The sequence below is a fragment of the Pelobates fuscus genome, chromosome 8, assembly GCF_036172605.1.
Source record: "Pelobates fuscus isolate aPelFus1 chromosome 8, aPelFus1.pri, whole genome shotgun sequence".
Taxonomy (NCBI): domain Eukaryota; kingdom Metazoa; phylum Chordata; class Amphibia; order Anura; family Pelobatidae; genus Pelobates; species Pelobates fuscus.
The window spans coordinates 32,613,646-32,640,012 of record NC_086324.1 but is presented as its reverse complement, the minus strand read 5'-3'; the positions used below and the strand labels follow the sequence as shown (position 1 = coordinate 32,640,012).

Here is a 26,367-nt window from a genome sequence, read left to right as displayed (position 1 = left end):
TCAAAAAGGTGGAATCCTAGTTTGATCTTACAAGACTCTCTTGAGATACTACAGACAGAATGCAGACTACAGACCTATATTCTCATTTCCTACTTTGACATTAAAATTTGAGCTTAAAGCAGGCATGAATTTTTTGGGATAGCCATTACTGTGCTTTGTTGATGTATTTTAAGTAACCTTCTTTGATTCCCAGAGAGATAAATATGAATCATTACCCAAAGGCACATGTTATACCTCTCGGCGTAATTTTATGTAGTTCTTCAACTGTGAATACATTGTAATATTCATTGTTCTAAATGATGTTCCTTGATACATTAGGAAATAATTTTAAGCTACAGCTGTTGCCAAGCATATCTTTTATATTGCATTTTCTGTATCTGCAGGATGGAATCTACAGAGAAATGTGAAGCCGTGATTACTCATTTTAATGGAAAATTCATTAAGACACTACCTGGAGTGTCCGGTATGTTCTAAACTTTTTCTACATTTCAAATGATGTAGTCTATTTATTTTGTACGTGTCTAGGGTGACCACAGGGGGCTTATCCCGAGACAGCTGCTTTGAAGATGTGCAGTGCTTTTTAAACCGATTATTGCATAACTGCTACTACATTAAATTGATGCGTAGAATGTCCCAATTACACCAGTATTAAAAGGTGTGCTAAGCTACGTTTTCTCTATTATGGAAATGTTCAAATATATAAAATTAAAAATACATAGCTCAGTTCTTGACTGCCTCTGCCAAAATGGATGCAAGTTGATGCATGTGCATACACATGCTTCCGTCTAGACTTGGAGATTCGTTTCAGTCTGAACTGCAGTTTGTCCGAATTTGGGCCGATCGGTCTGATTTGATTCCTGTATCATTTTATGGCACCACAATTCTGCCGAGCAGAAAGAATATTCGACAGGGAAAAGTCACCTCCCTTAGGGCAGCTTAACACTGGCAATGTCAGAGCGAGCAAAGTGAAAGTAAATACATTCAAATATACGTAGAGTTATGAAACAAGTCTAAATATATGTGTAACTGAAAGGGTACAGTTAAACTGAACTGGTCCAACAAGACTCTTAGGAAATCCAAGGGTGGTGTAGAGCCCAGGAAAACAAGTTTGTGTATAAGTGGTACGAAAGGCAAACTAACACTAGGATAATGTGAACTAATTTACATTTACAGTGCCTGGAAAAAAAAAAAGCCTAATGCTAACATTACTCTTTATTTACTAATCTAAAGACAAGTGAGTTCATAAACTCTCACTGGTATGCAAGTCTCCCATCTCCGAAAAGACCGATCTATGAGTAAACATAACCCGCTGATCTATAGTAAATACTCTTTACCACCGTGAGTTGACACAAAGAAGAAAAAAGGATATACATTTTAGTTTAATTGTATTTGTGTTGAATCATTGAATTAAAGCTATACTCTTTGATCGCTATATTGTTGTAGAGTTTGAAATAGAAATAGTATAAATGATTGATTTATTTTGCTGATACATAATATTATTAAATATTAACTCTCGATAATCCGAATGCTTTCTAAGCCGTATATCCGCTTATGAACTAAAAATAACTCTGGATGCCAAGCGTCTTTATTTTTTATTTTATTTTTTTGAGAGCAGTAAAGATCTTCCTGTTTCATCCAATTAATTCCTAATTAAATAACCATTAACAAGTGAAAACTGCTCAGTCTACTACTTTCATTATTCTAAAGATGGGCTGTTAGTTTATTTCTGGGTTATCTTCAAAAGTGTAAATTATTTGGAATTCCAACAACTTTTAAAATATTTTAGGCTACGTACCTGAATTAGAATAATTCTCCCAGTCAGCTATTTTCATTTTGGCTAATTTGACCTAACATTTCAAATTCACAATGAATTCACTTTGTTTTCCAACAATTCACACACTGGTTAAAACTTCCATATTAGCAAGGGGGAGTTCATTTTAAGCAGAACATTGAATAGCACCGTTACAGTTTATGGTGCTTAAAGTGCACTTTTTAATTTTATTTATTTTTTAACTTTCTTCCAAGTAGTAAATTACTTTATATTGCGCAGAACCTCTTTACTCAAGAATTACATTGCGATCATACAACACGTAATGTGTCCATTCAGTTTTCACTCACTATGCCGTTTGTAACAAGTACTCCAGAGCCCTATGAATCACCAGGACGAGTGATTCAGAAATGAATGTAATTATGTGATTCACTGCAGATATATCAATAGGCACAACTCCTTAACTGAAAAGCAGTAATTATGGCATGTGCGTGGAGATTTACGAGCGGTGTTCCTCTGCAGTGGGATAAAACCTTTGCTGTATCACTGATCTAACCTGATCTAGTCACCGCTGGCGTTACCTAGTCATGCAGATAAAGTTGTTGAAGTGTCTTGTGCAAAAGCCCGACACGCCTCATAAGCTGTGTGTGAGTAGATAAAGGTGTGTTGGGTGGTAAAAGGATTATGAAATTACAGTTACAGTCTATATTCGAGAGAGGATGAATGAAACTCTGCCCCTGTGGTTAATAGAAGATGATATAATCATTTTAAATTTCCCTAGTGATTTATCATTTGATCTTTTGTTTGGAACTTATTTTTATTGGTATAACCGTTCCCTTGGAGGCCCATGACTTTGAGTTACAAAGTTATTAGTGTCTGGAAATGCTTGAGCTATAAATATATTGGACAACATAGATTTGAGCCTCCCAGAATATAGACTGGGAAAACTACAGTCAAAAGCTGTTGATGTTCAAAGAATTGACCGAATGCACAGTTAAAGGCTGCGATAACGCTGCTGGGAATAGAACCTTGACTCATGAGGTTCAAGCAGAATCTGGGGCTGGTTTCTCAACTGAGCCATGTCACTGATTAGGCATGTATCACTATTTTCTGAAGCGCTGCACAATGTACAAGGTGGGATTTTAAAGGTTTTACATTCCTGCTTGCAGTAGCTTAGAATTGTTTGTGAATACTTGTGAACCTCAGATTGTAGCAGGTACAGTTTTCAATATGGTGATGGTCGTAGCAAAGGTTAGTGAAAGCACTGCACACCACGCAGAGCAGGACCATTGTATATTGTGGATTTTGTACAATAGAAGCAAAGCTTTAAAGGACCACTAGAGTCACCCAGACCACTTAAGCTCAATGAAGTGGTCTGGGTGCAACGTCCCTCAGGTTTTAACCCTTCAGATGTAAACATAGCAGTTTCAGAGAAACGGTATGTTTACATTGCAGGGTTAATCCTGTCTCTAGTGGCTGTCTTCCTGACAGCCGCTAGAGGCGCTTCTGCCACGCTGAATGTGAAAATCGCATTCAGCGTGCAGAATGTCCATAGGAAAGCATTGACAAATATTTTTTTCTAATGCGCGCGCGCGCGTCTCTGGCTTTACACGGAAGCTGACGTCGGAGAGGGAGGAGAGGTCACCAGCGCCGAGGGAGCCCGGCGCTGGATTAAAGTAAGTAGCTGAAGAAGTTTTAACCCCTTCAGCCCAGCAGGAGGGGGCACTGAGAGTGGGGGGGACAAGTTTGTTTTCCTGACACTATAATGATCCTTTAATAGGAGTTTAAGTACATCAAAATGTGTTCCTTACTAGGACCGGATTAAGATCTCCCAAAACCCTAGGAAAGTTAGTAGTTTGGGGCACCCTTTACTTGTTGTCTTCAACCCTTTACTTGTCAGTGAAAACCATTTGTGTGGTCAGTCTATGGAGGGTCTGTGTGTGAATCCAGAGCTTCATATGCCAGTGATGGTCCCAGGCCTGTGCACATGTCGAGATGCTTGCAGATACATTTCAGAATGCCTCACGTTCTGGGTTTGTGCCAAGAGCATTCTAAGAGTTGTGACGATGTCCACCCATGCAAATGAACAAATTTGGTAGCAAACGTTGGGCAAGTATATTGCTTTATCTGCTTTTATTGTGACAATTGTGCCAGCAAACAGTATATGTAAGATTGTATAACTTACCTGTTGCAGGTCTTGGAATCCCAATATTTATAGAAGATGGGGTACTTTTAGACTAGGTACAAGGTATGAAATTCTCTTATTATAGAGTAGTCAAGCAGCAGTGCACATATTGGCTACCTCCTCCTGCTTCATAATACAAGTAACTGATTGGAACCATTAACATTGTTTTCTTAAGTAGGTTTCCTGGCTTTCTATCATATTGAGCAACCGGCCTAATTGGAAAACTATGTCTGAGACAAGCTACAGCCATTCTCCGACCTGCCTTTTTGTTTAGAAAATGAGCTTGCTTGAGGCCACCGCTGCTCCAGTGAGATTGAGCCAAGAGCCGATAAAATTGAATAATTAGTTTTGTTGTGATGCTGGGTGCTTTCTCTGTACACAGCAGGTATGTTGAGTTCATTTTGAGATTGCTCTGCAGATCCTACGCACACTGGGTAAAAGGGACTGCAGAATAGGGATGAGTAAATGGGATGGAAGGTTTAAATTGGCCACAGAAAGAAATGCAGGATTTCGGACAAATTCATCTGTAGACTAATCAGTGATGTCTTTTCTCCTCCCCTCTCCCCCCCCCCTTCTTTTTCTTATTTTGTTAGACATGTTGCTGCCTTCTTAAAAGGCAATAGCCAGTCTCTAAACGAATGTGTGTGTTTCGTCTTTTGCAAAGGACATTTAAACCAGTGAGGGACAATCAGAGCCTTTCCTGGCACCCAACACACTGCCAACTAAATATTACATTCTGTGTGGAATCCTGAAGCTCATACTTAAAAACGGAGAAGAGTGCTTAGTCTTGGACAGTGTAAAAAACTGGGTACTCTTCACATCTCAACAAAGCGTGACTCCAAAGGTTGTTGGCACTAGTACATTTGTACAGAGTCACACACATTGAATGTGCCAAGAATTTCCTTGGTGGTTTATACAGACAGGCCTCCCTTGTAAGTTTATCTCCTTGTATCCTTGTCATATACATTGACCCTAGATACAAATAGACAGATTTATGTGAGCTCATTGAAGTATGCTCTGTTGATCCAAAATGATTGAGGGATTTGTTCATTCGCACAGTATACAGGGATGGAAACCTCCTGTTATTTTGCGTTATTGGTATCCCCTACATATTTCTGCTTGGAATATTGCCTAAATCACTGCCATAATACATAATATATGTATTGTATCAGTGCATAATTTTATTGTCTTTGCTTTCCTGGCTTACTGTCAAACAATTTAATTTGTGCTGTATCATTAGCAAATTCAATTGAGAAAGGGACACCACCCAGGGCTTTCACCATAACAATTAAGAATAAATTTCATTTTTTACGTAAACTCTATTTTACTCACCGTTCACAACACAATAGCCGTCGTCATAATAGCAGTTTACTTTTTGTTAAGAATAATCCTGTATTGTCTGCCTGCATCCTTTGTATGGGATTTAAAAGTTCTTTCTTGAATTTACCTACATACCGAGTCCTGCAAAAAGAGTAAAACAGTTTAACAATTTTATTTTGTTCTGTCAAAATAAATATTAACGTCTAAGTATAGAACAATTACTAGCAGGTATAATATTTTTATACTTTTTTAAATTTCATGTATTTTATATAAATGTATTAAAAACAAAAACGAAGAGTTATGAGGTTCCTTCATTTCCTGTTAATTTAACCCCTTAAGGACAATGACATGTGTGAGATGTCATTATTCCCTTTTATTCCAGAAGTTTGGTCCTTAAGGGGTTAAAGGGTTTGCAGCTACCTGATCAGTGCAGAAAGCAGTTGTCACGTGTCGGCCGTTTCTGGCCATATTGGCGCGATTGTTGCTTTTACGAATGGAGCTGTAACTGCGGACGAAGCTCTTGTTCCTTTGTAGAAAGTTGTGCAGGGGAACCATAAACATTGTGCATTGTAGCCTCCTGGTACTATATTTATATATGGCACAGTATTTATTATGTTGCCTAGATGCTTGGTGCATCCTTTTTTCAAATACCTGTATTTGTAATCCTAAATTGTCTGGTTTTAAATATTAAATGCTACATAAACAAAGCGGCTTTTAAAAGCTGCTTTCTTTGTGTGTGATTTCTTCAAGGCCTTATTTTAAGGCTTGTGAATTGGCTCCATGATATTTTTATTTGGGAACATATTCGGAGCCTTACCACTCTCTCTTTGCCAGAAACTGGATGTTCTTCAGAATCCTGCAATGTGAGGCTTCTTTAGACAAGTGCGTGCCGTCTTTTTTTTTTTTTTTTTGGAGGGAATGAGAGGGAAGCTCATTAACTTGTGTGATAATATGCCAATTGAATATATTGTGGTTTATCCCCAGCACCTACAGAACCCTTGTTGTGCAAGTTTGCTGACGGAGGACAAAAGAAGAGACAAAATCAGAACAAATACGTCCAAAATGGAAGAGCCTGGCCTAGAGAGGGCGAGGTGAGACTTGTAAGTCTTTCCATAAAATTTATGAGTGGGTGTGTGAATAATGAGTAGCTAAAAACATGACTCACACAGTTTTTGGCTTGGCGCGGTCTTTGGGTGGGTGTGTATTGCGTACAGATTCATGTCGTTCGGTTCCAGCTGTTTGTAGAAGTGATTATCTTCAGCGTTCACGCTGGAAACCCATTAAGATATTTTGATTTTAGTAGAATCGGCTGTTAAGAGCTGGAGTACCATACACCACTTCTATGAAGATTTGACTTAGTTGCAAGATTTTACGTCCGTTACAGTTTATTTAATGATGGAGTTATAAATATTATCATAGCCGGAGTATGGATCAAGTCTTTCCAATGTCCAACAAATTACATAATCTGTAAGCCTGTTGACTAGTGATCGTGATTAGTTCTAACTAAAAGTTATTTGCATGTTTTTTTTTGTTTTTTTTTTTAATCTAAAGCCAAACAGCAGAATTTAAATTGGCATGTTGCCAAATTGTGTGTATTTCCTTTACAATCTCTCAGTAACATGACTGTGCATGTGTATATATTGATTTGTTTGGCAAATGCTATTTCACTTAAGTATTATTAATGGATATATATTTAGTATAAAGTTGGGATCTATTTCTAAATTATATTAGAAGCTCACAAAATTGCGAAAATACAGAAACGTGAAAATGTGCCATTGAATATCGATAGAAAAGTAGATATGGGAAGCAAGTTGTGGATAGATTCAGATCACTCCAACCTTTATGCATACATATGTCAGTCATTTTGGCGCCATAGTCCTTGGAGATATTCAGTCCATATGTGTTTAAGTAGATGGCAAGGAGTGCATTTTTAAAACCTGATAGTCTATACTTCAGCTCCATTAAATGCTGTCTGTTGAAACTGGATCTCATATTAAATTGGCACAGTTGAGTCTCTCTGCCTTTAAAACAAATGATGCTTGAGGGGCCTGGGATTACGAAAAGAGCTGTTCACTATTTTGTCCATCCTGATTTACCACGCACTGAAGCAGTAAAAGCACATTTTCAATAACCTCATGCAGGCCTTAAAGTGACATGCTGCTAATATGATGGATGGTATTAACCTTCAGATCTGCTAGTTTATTATGGTAGACCACACGTTCAATAGAAGTGAGAGGGAGCCAACACGACATGGAATCACAGAGACCCAGTTTCTAGATGCAGCCTCCGCAATAGAACTGTTGTAGTAACCTTCAAACGTGGGAGTGATACTTTGACTCATGAACATGCTTCTTATTGGCCCAAAGAATCTTTGCTTTACCGACGCAGTTTTGTACAATTCTGTTGTCGCATCGTTTAGTTCTTATTTTTCTGGTGAGACCTCTACACTGTGTTTACAACCATCATTAAAAAACGAGTGACTGATTATGTGGCAATATTTTGTTCCTGGAGATTAAATGGGTGGCCTACTAATTTCCTTTTCTGCTTTCTCACAGGCCGGAATGACACTTACTTACGACCCCACTGCTGCTATTCAAAATGGGTATGTCAGAAGGTGATTTTCTCAGCTCTCATTCTTTATTTTGAAATCATTTTGTTTTTGGCCTTTTTTTCCCCCCCCAACTGTAATCTGAAACCTTTTGGTTTGTTCCTGGTTTAGGTTTTACCCTTCGCCATACAGCATTGCGACAAACCGAATGATAACACAAACGTCAATTACACCCTACATTGCCTCACCTGTCTCCACGTACCAGGTTAGTATCCACCATTTAGAATTTACATAGATTCATGCAGATATCCCTTAGAAGTAGTTGCCTTTCATCCAATGGTCCAGAATTTAAGAATTACTTCAGTTCGGTCCAATAAGAATATTGTAAAAGCGTCAAAGAGGGTTTTTAACGTCTTTTTATTTTTAATTTTTAATTTATTGATGCATCCACCAGAGCGACTATTTTGATTGATGTCCAGATTTTAGGTGATACTTGAATGCATTAAATTCCTGGCTTTGTTATTTTTGATGCATGCTCCCTTCTCAATATGTATAGATTGAAGGAAAGACGAGACGGGGGGAAATGATAGAAACATTTAAATACATAAAGGGAATCAACACAGTAAAGGAGGAGACCATATTTAAAAGAAGAAAAACTACCACAACAAGAGGACATAGTCTTTAATTATCTGGAAGTATTACTTTACTGAGAGGGTAGTGGATGCATGGAATAGCCTTCCAGCTGAAGTGGTGGTAGAGGTTAACACAGTGAAGGAGTTTAAGCATGCATGGGATATGCATAAGGCTTTCCTAGCTAGAAGATAAAGCCAGGGACTAATAAAAGTATTTAGAATATTGGGCAGACTAGATGGGCCGAATGGTCCTTATCTGCTGTCACATTCTTTGCTTCTTTGTTTATTAATTAGGCATGCAATGGATGCAAATAGGATCCGCTTTTGTGAACCCAGTTATCATAGGGAATGTGTGAGTAACACTGCAAATTCCTTAGAATATGGTTTACGTCGCTTTTTAAAAGAGGCCATTGGTTGGGACTGCCACATCTTGAGACCAAAGAAAGCTAATCGTCAGAGTGCAGTGTTGTAAGTCACAGGTCTTCCACCCAGCTGATTCTGCATCGATAGCCCCCTTCTGGGAAAATAAATATTTATTGAGCTCATGGGCAGAGCATGGATAGGTCTTCGAATTACTGACATGTATTTAAATACACAAGGGAATTAGTTCACACCATGCATGCAAAGCAAAGAACTTTCCAACGCAATTCTCCTGCAATGTGGTCCTAACACGTCCATGTAGGAGAAGCATGTTAAACCCAAAAGCTTGGTACAAAACTGCTATTCACCCAAAAAAAGTATATATTCACAAGGTGCTGCTGAAATGACAAGAGTTTATACATCACATGCAATGGATGATTGTACGTCTGGTTTTGTTTTGACTACTGTAATATTTTGTCCCAGCTGAAATGGTATAGTAAACCACTGCATCATGCGTCAACTGGTTAATGTGGGTGGGGAGAGGGGTAGCTTTATTAGATTCATGGACATTTATTTTCTACCAAAGAACTTTACGAGACTAATGGGTCAAAACACAAAAAACATTTTACAATAAAAAAAAGAACTGACTTGTGACATAAGAATTTTTGAGAATTCTAGTTCTAAGCCAAACTAAGACATACACTGTCTGCCAAATTCTGGTTTATAAGTAATTTATTTAGTTTTGTGTCTTACATGGATAAAGCTGTAATCACCATTTAGAAAAGCAGAGAATTGTTTATACAAGGCTGACTCAGAAAGGAGCTGTGTTACATAAAGGCAAATCGCTGTATGAACGTATCTCTCAATGTTTGTGAATCTTGATATTCTAAACCATGTTACTTATGGGAATACATTCCTGTGGTCAGGGTCTGCCTATAATTGATGATTTTAATCTGAGACTCGAGCAGGCTTTTTGTATATATTGGATGTAAAGTCGGATCATTCTGTGGCTTGTTCGGTTTTCTAGTAAAATGTTAATTTGGAAGGAAAACTGGTGATCTGTGAACTTCTCGTGAAACGAATAGTCTTGTAATTTTGATTTCTTTGTTCCTGTGGTTTTTTTTTTGTTTGTTTGTTTTTTGCAGCTAAAATATTTTTGGAACCCCCCCTGTCCTGCTATTTTAGGCTTGTACTCTGATGGCCTGTTTTGGGGGAAACCAAAGGACAAATGGCAGAAATCTATTTGAGATATTTTTTTTTTTACACTAGGTGGTCCATCTGGCACTTATCTTCAGCCCTGTGGACAGATCAAATTGACTTTTTACTCACAAATAATTTATTTAAAAAAAGAAAAACAAAAAAAAACAATGTAGCATCTTACCTCAATTTTCTTTTTTCTAGGTGCAAAGTCCCTCTTGGATGCAGCCGCAGCCTTACATAATGCAACATGCCGTAAGTATTTCTGTTCAATTTGTGCGTGTAGGCCTCACATCCGTAACTACACAATTTTTTTTTTTTCTATCTCCTATTTTAAAGATCGAGAAAAAAGAAGCATATTTGTTGGCATAACTCATTTAGGCTTTACATTCATACGTTTTTCAAACAATTCCATACTTTTAGACTTTCCAAATTCTTTATCTACAAAAATTCCCAGACTTTAATCGGGACGTCTGCAGAGAAATAATTCTGAACGTTTTGTCTAAAAGTATTAAATTATTTAACAAGCTTATTAATGGAGGACTTGGTGTTCAAAATTCACAAACCAGCTTTAAAAGGAAACAAATCCATTAGAGTGTGCTGCTTGTTCCGTCAGATGGTGAGGCATTGTAGTTGGAAAAACTAGATGGTTGTGTGAGTATCTCGAGGGCTCAATATACACTCACTCATGCTACACTGATAAGTATCTACATCATCAACTTACTAAAATGTGCAAAGTATACCCGTGCCATACGCATGTTTTATTATACCTCTAAAGTTTGAGCTTGAGACTGCTGTTTCAAGCACCGTTGTACCTATATGCACAACAAAAATAAAGAATATAATTTTAGAATCTCCTAGACCTATTCTGTATATTTATTGGTAGCGTTTTTTGCTTTAAAATGAACAGCTGTATTTCGTAATGTCTGCAAGCTATTGCTTTGATTTTTTTTTTTTGATTTTATTTACTTTTCCTCTTTGCAGTAACGCTTTGTGTTATAACTATAACATGCTTGTGAGATTTTGTGTGCCAGAATGTGTTAAGGTTTTCTTGTTTTTCTGTCACTGATTGATTGATTGTGTGGTCCAATTGAGTCGTGGGGCAAAAGGTCCCTGTAGCCATCTGCTGCTCTGCGCTGAGTAATTATTTCCTACATGTCTTCGCTCTTGTCATTCTGTGGAGGCCATTTATAAAGCACAATTGTGTCGCAATCACCATGGAAACCTATAATATTTTTGTGGTGATTGCTCAACTCTGCTGTGTGCCTCAGTGATATGGATCCCACTTCCATTGTATACTGGCATGGATTAAAACACAAATAAAGTAACTTTGTGGCTGCTGGGAATATAATATGAAAGTACTGATTAACTATACTATTGGAGTTAGGGGTTTTTAGGGTTTATGGTTGGGCCTTAGTCTTCAAGGCTGGAAGTTTGCAATATGGTAATTCAAATTTAGGGATCGGGATCTAGCTCTGAAAAGAAAAAAGGGGTTAAGCCCAAATAATGCACTTCAATTGGGTGCTCAGACTCTGTACGTGTGGATAGCAATCAACCCAGAAGTTGTCTAGTCCTTGCCAAACCTTCCCTGTAATGATATAATAAATGCCCAGTCTCGGAGTTTACGTTATAACATCATGCCCAGTCTCGGGCAGTTTACGTTATAATAAAATGCCCAGTCTCGGGCAGTTAACGTTATAACAACATGCCCAGTCTCGGGCAGTTTACGTTATAACAACATGCCCAGTCTCGGGCCGTTTACGTTGTAATAACATGCCCAGTCTCGGGCCGTTTACGTTGTAATAAAATGCCCAATCTCGGGCCGTTTACATCTTTCTTTTCCATTTGCAACTAATTGCATTCATTGCCTTTGCCTGTTATGAAGAAGAACTAACCCGTTCCAGGATTGCTAGACCCCGTTACTGGTTTTGTTTTTTCCTTCTCACCTTTTTGTAATTATCTCTTCATTTTGTTTTTCTGGCATACTTTTCCCATCTCAGTTCTGATTATACATAGCATTGCCAGCGGTGTTCATTCACAGAGCTTTGTTTATCTCTCTTCCGGCTTTGCAATCTTCCTCCAAGTTATTTTTCTTCTCTCTGATTGCAATTTTCAGGATTGCTGCATGCACGCCCTCCATGATATCCTAACATTGTGTCCTCTCTGACCATTAATGTTGGCTACAATATTTCCTGGGAACAACAACTTAGTTTAGTCTTGTAGTTCTACACACCAGCCCAGCTGAAATCTGTTTAGTTATTTTATTGAAAGCAAAAAAATTGTCGATTTGATTCCTTTTTTTCCCCCCATTTTCTGTATTGTTTTCACAACGGTTATACCAGTTTAGCAGAGCTATGCGTTCAAAGGGTCCTTTGGGTACTGAAGAGGCCACCAAAATGTCTTTAATTCCTCTGCCAATTAGGAGGGTAATCCCCCTCAAGTTAAAATAAATAAATAGAATGCTTTACCCACCTACAATAAGCTGCATTGTACAGCTGCTGACTGTGATGTATGTTATGTATTCACTATAGATTGAATTCTCTTCTATATAACGAGATACACCACCCATTAGTCTTACCAGTAATCTTCATTTGTCATCCTGCATCTAACAGCCAACCACAGAACGTGACACATCCGTTTTCTTTTTGGAGGAAAGACAGAGTACAGAGAGTGCCCCAGGCTCCGTTCTCAGATTGTCACATGTTAGCTGTTACTGAATGGGCCCATAAATGTTTTATTTGACAAACCCTGCAAAAAAAAAAAATGTGACTTAAAAATAGACATTTCTGTTTTGACACGGTTTGTCTGTATGCTAATGAAGGATCCACAACCGTAAATGTGTCTGTTATGTCTGTGTTACTGCAAACCTAGATGTTTTGCTTTCAATGTGTATTTGAGAACTGAAATGTGATTTTTGATGTACCTGCCTTTGCCAGTTACCTACCTTCTCTATATTTTACTTAAGGGCACTGTTCTAACTCCTTCCATGGACCACACTATGTCCCTACAGCCGGCATCCATGATAAGCCCCATGACGCAGCAAATGAGTCATCTGTCGTTAAGCAGCAGTGGAACGGTAGGTGATATCCTCTTGCAACCAATTGGCAAAGTGTATGTGTGTGTGTGTGTGTGTGTGTGTGTGTGTGTGTATATATACACACACACACACACACACACACACACACACACACACTATCTAGCAGTATTCTCTGCAGTCTGATTTTATTTTTATTTTTTTTCTTCTCTCTCCCAACTTTCACTGTAATAAATCATAAGACAGAAGCAAGTAATAAGCCATCTCACAAGACTCCCCTGCCGCAATGCACATTCTGACTTAACCTCTACATTACCAGTGAAACAAACTGTCATGATAGAAAAGGGTATTCTGTCCAATCCTGGAGGGTTTGACTCAATAGGACTATATTTCTAGATCCATCATTTAATAATATTTTTAAAAAATAATAAATATATATTATATATATATATATATATATATATATATATATAAATTTTTATTTTTTTGGGGGGGTGGGGGTGGGGGGATGGGTTTAGTATGGTTTTGTTTTGTGGGTTTTTTTGTGACAGGGCTTTTTATGGCATTTTAATATTATTTGGGGCAATAATTTTAAATCATTTGTTTCAGGTTGCCGATCATATTACTTTTTAAGACTGTTTGTAAAATACGCAGTCCAACCAGTATTTTGCCCATTTCGATGATCTAGTCTTTGGAGCATAGTAGTCCATCTTTGCTATAGGATTTTTAACAAAAGCACAAGGTTATCACTTATTTGACTGGCAGAAAAATTGAAATATAGCTCACAACAACACTAAATTAGCGGTTTCACTAGACAATAAGAATACAAGTATGTCATTAAATCCTGACCTGAAATGTATACGGATCAGTCAAAGCCATTTAGCTTGAAAAAGCTCTAGCGGGTATATCCTGTGTAATGGATCAATTTAGCTAAATGTCTTTTCAATTGTTTCCAGTAAGTGTCACTCTCATAGAACCAGTTACTGATCTCTGCTCATTGTTGTCGGAGTGTCTGGTCCCTTATTTGGAAAATGTTTCTACTTACAGAGTCTGTCTGAAAGCAAAGAAACCCACGCCACTAGACCCAGATAACTCTAAACCGCTGGGAAGAGTCTAGCAAGGGGGTGAAATATACTTTGTGGTGCTGGTTTTCTTATGGGGAGATGGTTGCCATTTATAATTAAAACTGTTCCCCACTGATATCATAGGGAAAATATTTCCCTTGTGTTTACCCTGGCGGAGTATAACTAGCCAAATGTACTCCCTTGTCTCTTTCTTGACAAGTTGTTAAAGGGTTACTCCAAACATCATGAATACTTCAGTGATTTGAAGTGGTTATGGTGCCTGGAGTTAGTATGTGCAGAGTTTTACGTTGAAATTATGCTCATACAAAGGTTTGGCCACTTAGCTGACGGGGGTGTAATTCCACTTTCGGTAGTGTCATGGGGCATCACCAGGCAGTCCAGAGCAAGAGTTTTAGGCTGGGTAATATCTATTTTGGGCAATTTCTGATGCACAGACCCCAACTGAAAGCAGTCAGCTGACTCTTTCAGACTATGAATGAGTGAATGTATCGGCACCTGGTACTGCAGAACCTGGATTTCTTAACCTGCCTACATCAGAGACCTGTCAGGACCAGTAATTGCAAAATATTTTGCCCTTTTTACCAAGAAACTGCACTAGGGTTCTTCTACCATCATAACCATTACAACTGGCTATAGTAGTTATGGTGGTTGGAGTACCCCTTTAAGCATGTGTTCTCAAACCAGCATTGGGAAAATGGGCGGTCAGAGGAAAAAAAACCCTGAACATTAAAGCTTATTGTGTTCCGAGCATTATAGCGTGAAGAAGTAAACGTAAGAAAAGCAAAACGTTATTTAGAGGACTCACCGGCTGTGTCCAAGAAGGGGCGAGACCCTTTCTCTAGCTAGATTCTTGGGTTACTAGGATGTGGATGCAGAGGCACAGAAGGTCTGGCAAGGTCGGCAGATTTGTGCAAACCTGGCTGTCATGTCTTCCCATCGCATGGACAAAGTGTATTTTATTCAGAAAGGCTGAGAACGCAATAGTATGATTTCCAACACTTCACAAATCCAGCATCTTTTTTTATACTTTGTTTTATACTTGGGTACGTTAAAATTAAAGCTTAACCTTCGTTCCAGTCGCTGGCAATAATTTATAAAACATACTTTCATTCTTGATGGCAGCCTTTAAGGGTCTCTGTCGTTAGAACTGCTGTAGAGTGCACAGTATACTTATATGCACTCATTTGAATATAGAATTCAGCCTTCAGCAGAATTTAATGCACAATAGGCATTTCATAGGCAGACTTACTCTTGCCGCTGTGTCATCACACTGAGTTTGTCTTCGAAGTCATAGATCTCCAGGCACCATATTAACCTGTGCAAGAGACGGCACTGTTACAGTTGCTATAATAACTGCAATGATTTGCAAATAGCATTAGTGACCTCTTTTGCAATTCAGGTCTGTCCATGTTGTTTATATGACAGTTATGGTTGTATTCATGCATGCTCAGTCACTGTGGGAGATGGAATTAAAAGTAAATGGCTGGATTCCGATCATGCATGGGAATTTAAGGTTAAAGTTCCATTAAAGTCACCTAGGCAACTTGATCTTGATGAGCAGTGGTCTGGATGCAGTAGGTCTGTAATGTTAACCCTTCCATGTTAAACATAGAAGTTTAGTGGAAACTGCATCGATTATATCTGCCTCCAGGGTTTGTTTTCCTGACCTTCACAAAAGGTGCTTCCTCCTCCAGAACAAAGTGAAACTCTGTCCTGAAATTAAATTCTGCCGATCGCATTTAATTGGAGGAGCATGGCAATTGGCCCTGCTAGCCTATTATCAATCCTTTGCTTTGCTATGAGAAGCATTCGATTGGAGCAGGTCACAGGAGGTGTCCGAAGGCATGCTGATGTCTTTGAAGGTAGGGCGGGTGGCTGCAGCAGAGGAGTTCCGGTGCTGGGATCTAGTAAACATGACACTTAATTTTTTCACTAGCAAAGAAGGATGGATAGAACGGAATCGATAGTCCTGGGGGGAAAAAAGCAATTTTTCGAATAAAGGGTCCCTTTTTGTCACAATTTGTACAGCATTTATTTTATTTTATATTAAAAGAAAATATAATCATTCTCATATTCAGCAGACCTGTCCAAAGCAAATAAATATAGTTATTTTCTTATTATATGTGTGTATTGTTTTTTAGAAGTCGGGTGCTGTATACTGCAATTTTTTTCCCAGTCATCCCCCCCCAATATTTCTATAAAGGTTGTAAAAGTAAATTTAAAAAAATGACATTTGTGGAAATTACTAAATTTTTATTTTTAAGTTTGAATGGTAATCAATTCACGAAATACTGTTTGTATCATACATTTATGTATGATCTATGATCCATCCTACGGTTCAAATAAATCTTATGACAAGGTGTGTGTTCGTTTTTTTTTTTTTTTTTTTTATATCCCTGCCCCAACAAAAGTGCCTGGTAGTGAGGGTGTTAAGGACAGACTGAGAGAACAAACTTTAATGTGCAATTCATACAATGGGGATTTGCCCTGATTTTTATTCTTATTTTTTATTAATTTGTTCTAGATTAATTGATAAAAACGAGTGCGTTGGTAAGCATGTCTGTAGCTAAAAGGTTTAGCTACTAGATAGTGATACAATCATTGAGGAGTGGTGAACAGTTCAAATGATACTGCACCTAGATATTTGTTCATTGACCCAGAGGTACAATTGAAATTTAGTTAACACCAAGCCTATTTTGACAACTGATTATACTAAGCAAGTTGGCACAGAATCATTCATGGTCTCTCAATCTATAGATCTTATTGGCAGGTAGTTCTGAGCCGTCTTGGTATGCAATGCTTGATTCTAAAACCTGTGTGTTTGTAACCTCATGTAATAACCTAGTGTGTTCCAAGCATAATTCATTGAAACATACACCGAATTAGGTTTGGCGTTCGTTCTATTATAACTAGTGCACCACATGATGTTGTTTCCAGTTTTGTTAAATTACATTTTTCACACCATCCCCACAATTTGTTTCTAATTGTGTACTTTAGGCAGTTTTACAGATCCCTGCTGGCACGTAAACAGGGTTTTATAAAGCGCAGGTAGTGAGGATGTCATAGCCGGTCAGAGGTAGAATAGATCTTTACTACAGTAGTAACATGGTCTTTGAGTCGCTTTCTCCAAATCTTTATAATAAAAAATTATGGCAAGGCCTCTGCACATGTTGCTTGAAGTTGAAATTGTTTCAATAAGTAGATAATGTTTTTTTTTTATTTTTTTTTTTAAATTGTGTTTAATGTGCAAGAAACAATATATCTTATAGTGACGAGAGGTCCTTCTGCTGCCTCATTCTCCTTGCTGTTCCTTCCTTGTCACTGGCCATGACTTGAATTCAGCTCTATTATGTTTGCTTTGTATAAAAGGTTGACAACAGGACTATAGATGCTGTAAGGCCCACAGTGCAAACTGAGAGTGTTTGTGTTTGTTTGTTTTTTATTTGTGAATATATATATATATATATATATATATATATATATATATATATATATATATATAATATATACTATACACAATTCCAAGAAATGAGCATATGCCCGGTGCTCTAAAACACAAATTGTACAAAGATTTTAATCCATACCTGTACACTGGTTCTTAAAAATCAGAAATACAATTTATTTCAGTTTTTATTCCATAAAAAAACAGTTTTAGTAGACATTTCAGTTCCCTTAAAAACTTTCATCAGGACAATAACATTAATATATGCCATGTATAAAGAACACATCAACTTTCTTTTTTTTAAACTTAAATTTACTTTTAAAAATAAATTAATCTGGCAGTCTGTTAGCAGCAACCAGTGCCATTGTTTCCACTTATAATTTGCAGCATGTTTCTTTGTGGTTAATAAATGCATGTCTTCTCTTGCAGTATATGCCAGCCACAACAGCTATGCAAGGAGCTTACATACCCCAATACACACACGTTCAGACAGCTGCTGTTTCTGTGGAGGTTAGTATGCTTTACTTTAATATACCGTGAGGTACACAGGTTTGCCTTGGGCATCACAGAGAAATGACCTGTTTGGGAAGGAGAAGGCAGTCTCTGGAAGTCAGATCCTACCAGTGCAGGGGGAGGCTATACAGTTATGATTGTCTGTTTTTTTTTTTATATCTTTGGTTCCAGTAGAAGGCTTTTTGTTCTGAATACACCGTTTGGTTTTAAATCAATAGTAACCACAAACTCAATACTTTTTTTTTATTAATTTTTTTTATGCTAAATTATCATTTCTGTGATACCATGGGGTACTAGGTAATGCATACCATTAGCCTCTTCCCTCCTTGCACTCTCATACACCTAGTTTTCAGTATACATGGTGACTGACAGAGACCAGGCTTATAGGTTGGTTTTCCCTCGAGTAGCAAACTGTAAGTATCCCTTACTGCCGTGTCGGCCTGCATTTTGAACTGGGTTAGTCAGTGTGAGCAATACAGAATGCCATACTGGGTGCAGCATCAACAGATTGCTATAAAGCAGTTATAGAGTGTAAAGCTGAAGAACTCCAAAAATGTCTATTAATCAGCTGATTCAGTTAAAATCTTGTTTTACAACTTAGTCTGGTCTCGTAAAAATGGACATTTTTTATTTTATGCATATTTGAAGTTTCAGCGCTTAGTAGATAATCCCCCTATTAGTAAAGAGGGTCTTAAAATAAGAAACAGTGAAAGAAAGTATGTGTAACACTGTAAACCATATAAAGCTGAGAATAAATATGGATAAAAATAATAAATAAACTACAAAAATAAAAATAAAAATATATAAACTAAAGTGGAGAAATCCAACAGATAAAAATCCAGAATCAAATGTGGAAAAATGCCACTATTAAAAATCCAAAAGTACAATAAAAAAAGGGGAGATGGAAGTCCTGCACCAAAATCCTAATGTGTAGTGGAGAGTAGGGGTCCAGATATACGAAAATACCTTAGATAAAAGGGAAACAGAAACGGTATATAGTGTAAAACCGTAACACAATTTATTTAAGTATAAAATCCCCCCCTACATAAATACTCTTACACGAAAAAACGAGATACTCATCATATAGCAGACTGCTTCCATGCCCAGTAGTTTGTTCAAATGAAGCTGTGATTCCTCCAAGAAGACAGGAACTGCCCGGTGCACTCGGGAAAAAACGTCTTTGATGTTGGCAGGGAAAAACAGCGGACTTGCGGCAAAAGCGGCTTGAGTTAGAAGCCGGTGAGGCAGAGAATGCTGCAGATGAAGTCTCGATAGACACCTGATCAACGCGTTTCGCCCCTGCTACGGGGGCTTTTTCAAGATAGGTGTCTCATGCCTAGCTTGGCAGTTATATACCTTTGCCGGGCAAAAATTCATTTAAAATCTTAAAGGTGTAGCTACTAGCAAATAAAAACTTTATCAACCAACATAAACATTTCACATCAATTGGAAGGCTGTGACTTGAATTATACAAATAGCTGAGATGGAAATGTCTAGGCATCTTAACCCATGAACTCTGAAGTGTATCATAACAAAATTACACATGTAACTTCTATGTGCCGTGTTTCCATTGTAACAGCGTCTTAGTACATTTTCTTTATAGTAGCAACTAATGTATACTTTTTTTCTCCATGAAGAGCCACAATTTGTGGATACTATTTAAATATAGCGCTCTAATAACACCAACACTATAAAGTGTCCTATCAAGCATAAAGACTAATGGAAAAAGTTATATGTTACATACATAAAGATAAAATAGAATAGAATAAAAAATAATAAATGTCTAATCCAAATTGGGACCTAAATATTAGTGTATAGCAGTGACAGTAGCGACAGTATCTGTTAGGCCATATTTAAATCCCAACAGTAGTAGGGGTATATCTCCTAAACCCTATAAGGACCAAAATCATAAACATTTAGATAGTGATATACAGATCACTATAGTATATTCATTTTTTATTTTATCTTTATTAATTGCTGCTGTATTGCACAGCTGAAGCTGCAGCTATTGAGAACTTAATTTCCAATATAACCCCAAAAGAAATTGAATGAAATCTGTCTAAAGAGATTTATATATATATATATTTATATTTTTTTTTTAGTATTTGTCCCTCAGTCTTACAGTTAATTAAAGTGATTGTGTAAATTCCTCACCCCCAGACAAAGCAATCCTAGCTGGTCAGTCTGCTGCTTCTTACAGTGTACTGTTCCTTTAAATTGTATTACTCGCAACTCGTGTTGATAGCATTGTGCTTTCAGGGCTCTATCTGCAAAAAGGGCTGGACTGATAAGTAAACCAGAATAATAATGCTGTAGCTAGTGGCTAAGTGTACGTTTCTGACGTTGACTGTCAAATTCTAGGTGTAAGAAGGTTTTAATTCCGCCAAAACAAAAACCCGTTAAGTGTTTAAATCATGTAAAATCTAACACTCTAAAATTACTTTGTATTCATATATCATTCAAGTTAGAACACGTGATCCAAACTCCTTTATGTCTGCCAGGCAAGCTGGGCTCTTTGAGCAATATAAACAATACTAATTAATTTCTTGCAACGTTGTTTGCAGGAGCCTAATGGACAGCAACAAGTAACAGTAGAGACTTCTAGTGACCATTCTCCATATACCTATCAACAAAACAAGTAACTCTAAGGTAAGTGGACTCATTCTCCTCCTCCTATACACACTCATGCAATGTTTTTTTTTTTGTTTTCTATCATACTTTGTACGCAAGTGAAGCATACGTTACGTAAACGGTGGGCAAGGAATGAGGCTGACAAGTGGGTAATTGGTCCTTAGAGACAGTTTAAGCAGATATAGCTTAAAATGTTTGGCTTGTTTTTTGTTGTTGTTTTTTTTGTTTTTGTTTTTTCCCTCTTGTCACTTGCTTCATAATTAAAGAGACACTATAGTCACCAGAACCACTAGAGCTTAATGTAGTGGTTCTGGTGTCTGCAGCATGTACCTGCAGGCTTTTTAATGCAAAAGGACAGTGTTTGCCAAAAATGTAGTGTTTACATTGGTACCTAGTAACACCTCTAGTGGCAGTGACTCAGACAACCACTAGAGGTGCTTCCTACGTCCAGTGTCTTCACGCTGAAAAATATAAAGTTATTCATTGTGTTCTGATTATATTTTTTTTATAAAGTTATATTTATTATCTTATGGGGAAACATTTGATTGGCTGAGATGATCAAGTTTGATCTGTCATGGAGGCGGAGTCAGCCGCAGCAAAAGCACCTCTTCAAAGCGAGGCAAGGGGGGGGTGCAAGGACCTAAACAGCCATACCAGGACTATAGGGACAGGAGTACATGTTTGAATTACTGCCACTGTAGTGTTCCTTTAACCCTATCTGTAGTTTAAATGTGGCACACAAATCTCCCTCTTTATATTCTGTGTTTTGGTTTACTGCATTTGTTTTAGGGAACTTGTAGATTTTTTTGTGATTTACTTTATCTTTTGATATTAACAAATGTAGTTTGTTTTTGTTTCTCGAATCCCTAGATTGGTGTGAGTAATGGCTAATCTGTATCTACTGCCACCTAGTGTTGGTGTTCATTTAGATAACATTAAACAAACAATCATTTTAAATATGCTCTGTCATCCCAAACCAGTTGTGTTTTGGGGGGAGGGTGTGTGTGTGTTTGTTTGTTTTTTGTTTTTTACACCCTCATGCCCACAGTGTTGCAGAAATGATCATTGCTGGCACGGTAACATACTGAAAATTGCAGTGCCATTCTCAAGGTGAAAGAAATTGAGCTTCACTAAAGCTCTGCCCTTTCCCAAATTATGTCAACTTGATAATTATACTTAAGGAAAAGTAGCCCCCTTTTTCCTTATGCATAACTTAAACAAAGCAAAACACACACAATCCTAAACAGGGGATCTAAAGATATAATAATCTACATCTATATGTGTTCGTGGCAGAGCCGCTATACGAAACAGTGTTTCACTCTGTGCTGTACAAAAGGCGGCTTACTTCTAACTTTTGTTTTATCATTTAATAAAGTCATGATATATATCAATTTAATAAAACACATGTGTGGTCTATATATTCTGTAGTTTCCTTTGGATCTGACATGATAAATGGTGAAACAAACAATTGCCCAGTGTGTAACAGAAGTACTAATTAAGTGCTGTTGTGTTTTTATTCTTTATTTTTTTACAGGTGTTTTCATCACATGGGGAAAATAAGGTTCAGAGGCTGAAACAATCATGGAATTTTCTGAACAATCGTGCTTTATGAATTGACCGTTTTGCACAGGTTCTTGGGAAAAAAAAAACATTATTTATAATGAAATCAACTCAAACTATTTTTGCTATAAGTTCTTTGAGGTGCATCAAAAAAAAAAAAAATCCTTCAATTCATCTAGTGGCTGTTCCCCTGAACAAGTTTATTTTATTACAAAAAATTTTATCAAGTTCTTTAACTCGAAAAAGGAAAAAAAAAAAAAAATAAAGACTTTAGAGTTTATTTCTGAGTGTGCACAGGTGACCATTTGGATGAATTCATGTGCATGACGGAATATTTTGTGTTTTTGTTTCGTTTTTTTTTTTCTGACTTTTTTTATTTTTTTTGTATGATTTTCTTTATTTTGTTTTTACATAAAAAAATGTTTTTTATCTGAAGGTTAACCATTTCACCAGCAGAGAGGCCAGTGATGCATTGTTAGGAAAAACATTTTTAAAAGCAAGGCATCACTGAATCCTCTGCCGTCGAATTGGCTCCATTAAAATAAGGCATCATTTGATGTCTCTGTGCTTGCAGTGTGGGTGTTCCTGTTGTGCAGTGTTGCAATTGCTGTCTGTTTTTTCTGACTCTTTGTCATTCTTTCTCATAGCGTGAAGTGTCTTATCTTTTTTTTCAATGAATTCCAATTTGCCTTAAAACTTTCAATGCTGTAGTTTATTTTATTATTTTTATTTTTATTTTTTGTTCCCTCAAGTAGTACAGCAGTGTAGAATGCTTTGACCAAGTAGGCTGGTCACTTATGCCTTGTAAAACAGCAGCATAGGGCTTTTAAAGGATAGTTAATAAAATAAAATAAAATCTGGCTTTTTTTTATTTTATTTTTTATGTGTAGTAGGTGTTTTAATGATTTTTGTTTTAATGTAATATGTATGGTAGTGAAATGCAGTGGGTGGGTTGGGAGGGAGGTGGGAAAATGTTTTGTGTGAAACACATTTTCTGATGGGGGGGGGGGGGGGGGGGTGTTTTAATAGAATCAGTTGTTTGTAAGGCCTTATGCCAACAATTTGCTCTGATAGTCTAAGCGATTTTAGGAACTCTGCTGTAAAAAGCAATGTAAAAAAAAAAAAAAAAAATCAAAAAAAAAAAAAAAAACAGAAACCTTTTGCCTTTTTTTCCTAGACTAACTTGATGTTTTAGTGTATGTAGAATATAGGAATTGGGGTAGGGAGTTTTATCTGCGAATGTTTTCATTTTTTATTTTTTCTCTTTTTTTTTTTTTCTTTATTATTGATAGCGCTCTAGATAGTTGATTGTGCTCAAACCTTGCAAACAAAAACATGCTGTTACAGCAACATGGCAAAAAGTTAAAGGACTTAAAAATTCATAGATAAGCTGAGATAGAAGAGGAACTGGCAATACATTGGATACTTGCTCTAACTATTAGGAAAACAACTTTAAAAAATAATAATAATAATAATGTTATAAAATGGCTTGGCACATTTAACGGTAACATTACCAAAGAACAAAGAGCCAGTAACCAATCTCCCAGATTATACTCAGCATTACATTTTTCTGTACTCTTTTTATTTTTTGCCGGACCAGTTTGCGGTTAGGAGAATGTGCCTTTTTTTGTACATTTGCATTTTTTTGATTTTATAGTTTTAATAATTGTATGGACACAATAAAAGCATGAAGGAAGACTTGGATCCAAGCAGTGCCACACTTCACATCGTCACTACAAGTATTAATTGTAAGAAAAATAAACACGTTTTTTTGAAACTATGAAATTCCTACTTGGTTAAATACACAATTGTTTTTTTGTTTTTTTTTAAATTTCTTAAATTTTTTTATTTTATTTTTTTAATTTATTTTGTTAGACATATGAGATCAATCACTGCTCCTTTTATGGCTATTTTTATTCTAATTGCATATGTAATAGAAACTTTTTGTTGTCTTCCAAAACTGTGTACTCTCTGGTCAGCAGTGTGTGATCAGTTATCTACCTCAAAGTTTTATTTCCTTTTATATTGGGACAGGTTGCTGGCACTGCCTGTTTCTACTGACCAAATCCTCCTAGCTGGAGCTAGGGATAAGCAGTTTTATTATATTTTTTTTTCCTGTTTATTTTACATTTTTATTTTTATTTTTGTATTATTTAAATTGCATGTGTGTATTTTATTATAGCCAACAAGGATATTTCATGGTTTCAAAAGTAATTGCTGCTCTAAGTTTAGATTCTAGTAAAATGCATATTCTTGAGAAGTGTTTTTGTTTTGGTTTTTTAGTTTCTGAATTTAAGTTTTTTTGCAGAGGAAATAAAAAAGAAAATTAAAAAAAAAAGTTGTGGTATAGAATTGGTTCAATGCTCCCTATTATATAATTACTTTACTTCAAATACTGTTGCTGCTTAAAGAGAAAGTTTCAAACTAGGATGCTAAGCAGGTCCCTTCAGCAGTGAAAAGGTTAATGTCCAAACTTGCAGCAACTCTCCGTTTATTGGATATATTTCTAAATCAAGAGCTTTGTTAAAACTGAAGTCTCTATTATGTTGGGTAGTCAGTGGTTCAGTCATATAGCTTAGTAAGGGGACACAAATTGCTGCTGTAGATGTCTGAACACTGTGCCATACTCTGGATAAGATTTAGAAATGAAGACATAACCTCTGTACATAAAAAAAATAATCAGTTACTTAAACATCACATAGTAGACAGCCATTAAATTATAAAAAAAAAAAAATTAATTTATGAAGAAAGACCTTTTTGTACAGATTGAAAAAAAAAAGATTTTCATAGAGATATCTATATGATCAAGAGAGTTAATTTTTTTATTTTTGTTTTACTAGTGCCACAGACTTGCCAGTGGTAACTTATTTGTCCGGTTCAAGAAAACTCTGTAGTTATGTTTCCTAGGACTTGTTAAACGCCAAAATGAATTTTTGAATTGTAAATTTGATTTGATTGTTAGCTTTTTCTGTTTTTTGTTTCTTTTGAAAACTTTTGAATAAAAAATATCAGAAAGAATGTCTTGTGTTTTTATTTTTTTGTTTTTTTTTTTATTTAAAAAGTTGAGGTTTTATATAGTGAAGATCCATTCCAATCGTGAATATGGCTGTTTGACAAGCAGTGACACTGGGGAGAATGTGAGTTTAAAAGCATAGATCCAACCTCCACAGCGGTGGTGTTTGCATTGATGTGTCAATTTGTGTAAATAAGCTATATCTTCTATTTTAGTTGCATAAATTATTCACCTAAAATTGCTCAGGCCAGCCCTGCCCCAGGACACCCCCCCTTCACAACCCTAATTAAAATGTCTATCTTTTTAAGATTTAAGGAGGCATGCTTTCTTTTGGAAATGTTGGTTTACCTTTTAAATTAAATTTAGTTATTTCAACCCCAAACATACAATTCTTGCACAGGAATTTATTGGTAGTCCTTCTGCGAGATCACATTCTGATTGACAATGATTTCAGAACAATAATGCCGGACAGCTCTTAATGTGTTAATATAAAAAAATATTTAGCGCATTTTACAATAAACTATAGGAATTAAATTACATAAATTAAAAAGAGGATAATATATAGCATAAACAGGACTTAAACCTTAAATTCTAAACTCTACAAGTACTAATAAACTGTGTAACATTTACAGGAACAACCAAAACATTTCTGGAAAATTAAATCTAGACATCTTTGTGGATGGTACAAATCTAAACTCAGAGAAAGGTAACCAGGGTCCAGCTTCTGATATCACAGACAATACACAGTTACCAGGGGTCCAACATCTATTGTTACTTACAATGCCCACTTAAACCATCTCTTTTTTTCAATGTCATTAACTAGAAGCATCTTGAAATGATTTTGAAACAAGGTTAATCTCTTTGATTAATCATGTTCCTAATTTTGTGATATATATATATATGTGTCATATATGCTTGTGTTCCAATAGGTCAACTCCCCCAGTATATATATTGTCACAAACCTAAATATTGTATATACCTTAAAGGGACACTCTAGTCAACAAAACAACTTTAGGTTAATTGAGCAGTTTTGGTGTATAGATCACGCCTCTGAAATTCCATTGCTCAATCCACTGCCA

General features: G+C 36.5%; 1 protein-coding gene across 8 annotated transcripts in view; it reads left to right on the top strand.

The window, feature by feature from the left end:
• The window catches only part of RBMS1 (RNA binding motif single stranded interacting protein 1), a 286,395-nt gene extending 263,260 nt beyond the window's left edge, over nucleotides 1-23,135 (top strand). For 4 of the 8 annotated variants that reach the window (XM_063429660.1, XM_063429661.1, XM_063429666.1 and 1 more), the window contains exons 6-14: nucleotides 384-463; nucleotides 6,258-6,373; nucleotides 7,829-7,887; nucleotides 7,993-8,086; nucleotides 10,215-10,265; nucleotides 12,976-13,086; nucleotides 18,001-18,081; nucleotides 20,649-20,733; nucleotides 22,250-23,135. In XM_063429660.1, coding sequence (XP_063285730.1) covers nucleotides 384-463; nucleotides 6,258-6,373; nucleotides 7,829-7,887; nucleotides 7,993-8,086; nucleotides 10,215-10,265; nucleotides 12,976-13,086; nucleotides 18,001-18,081; nucleotides 20,649-20,726 — 670 coding nt within the window. In that variant the 3' untranslated portion in view covers nucleotides 20,727-20,733; nucleotides 22,250-23,135. The remainder of the gene's footprint in view (nucleotides 1-383; nucleotides 464-6,257; nucleotides 6,374-7,828; nucleotides 7,888-7,992; nucleotides 8,087-10,214; nucleotides 10,266-12,975; nucleotides 13,087-18,000; nucleotides 18,082-20,648; nucleotides 20,734-22,249) is intronic. The other 4 variants (XM_063429664.1, XM_063429667.1, XM_063429665.1 and 1 more) reach the window with 3 other exon arrangements.
• The last annotated feature ends 3,232 nt before the right edge of the window (nucleotides 23,136-26,367 follow it).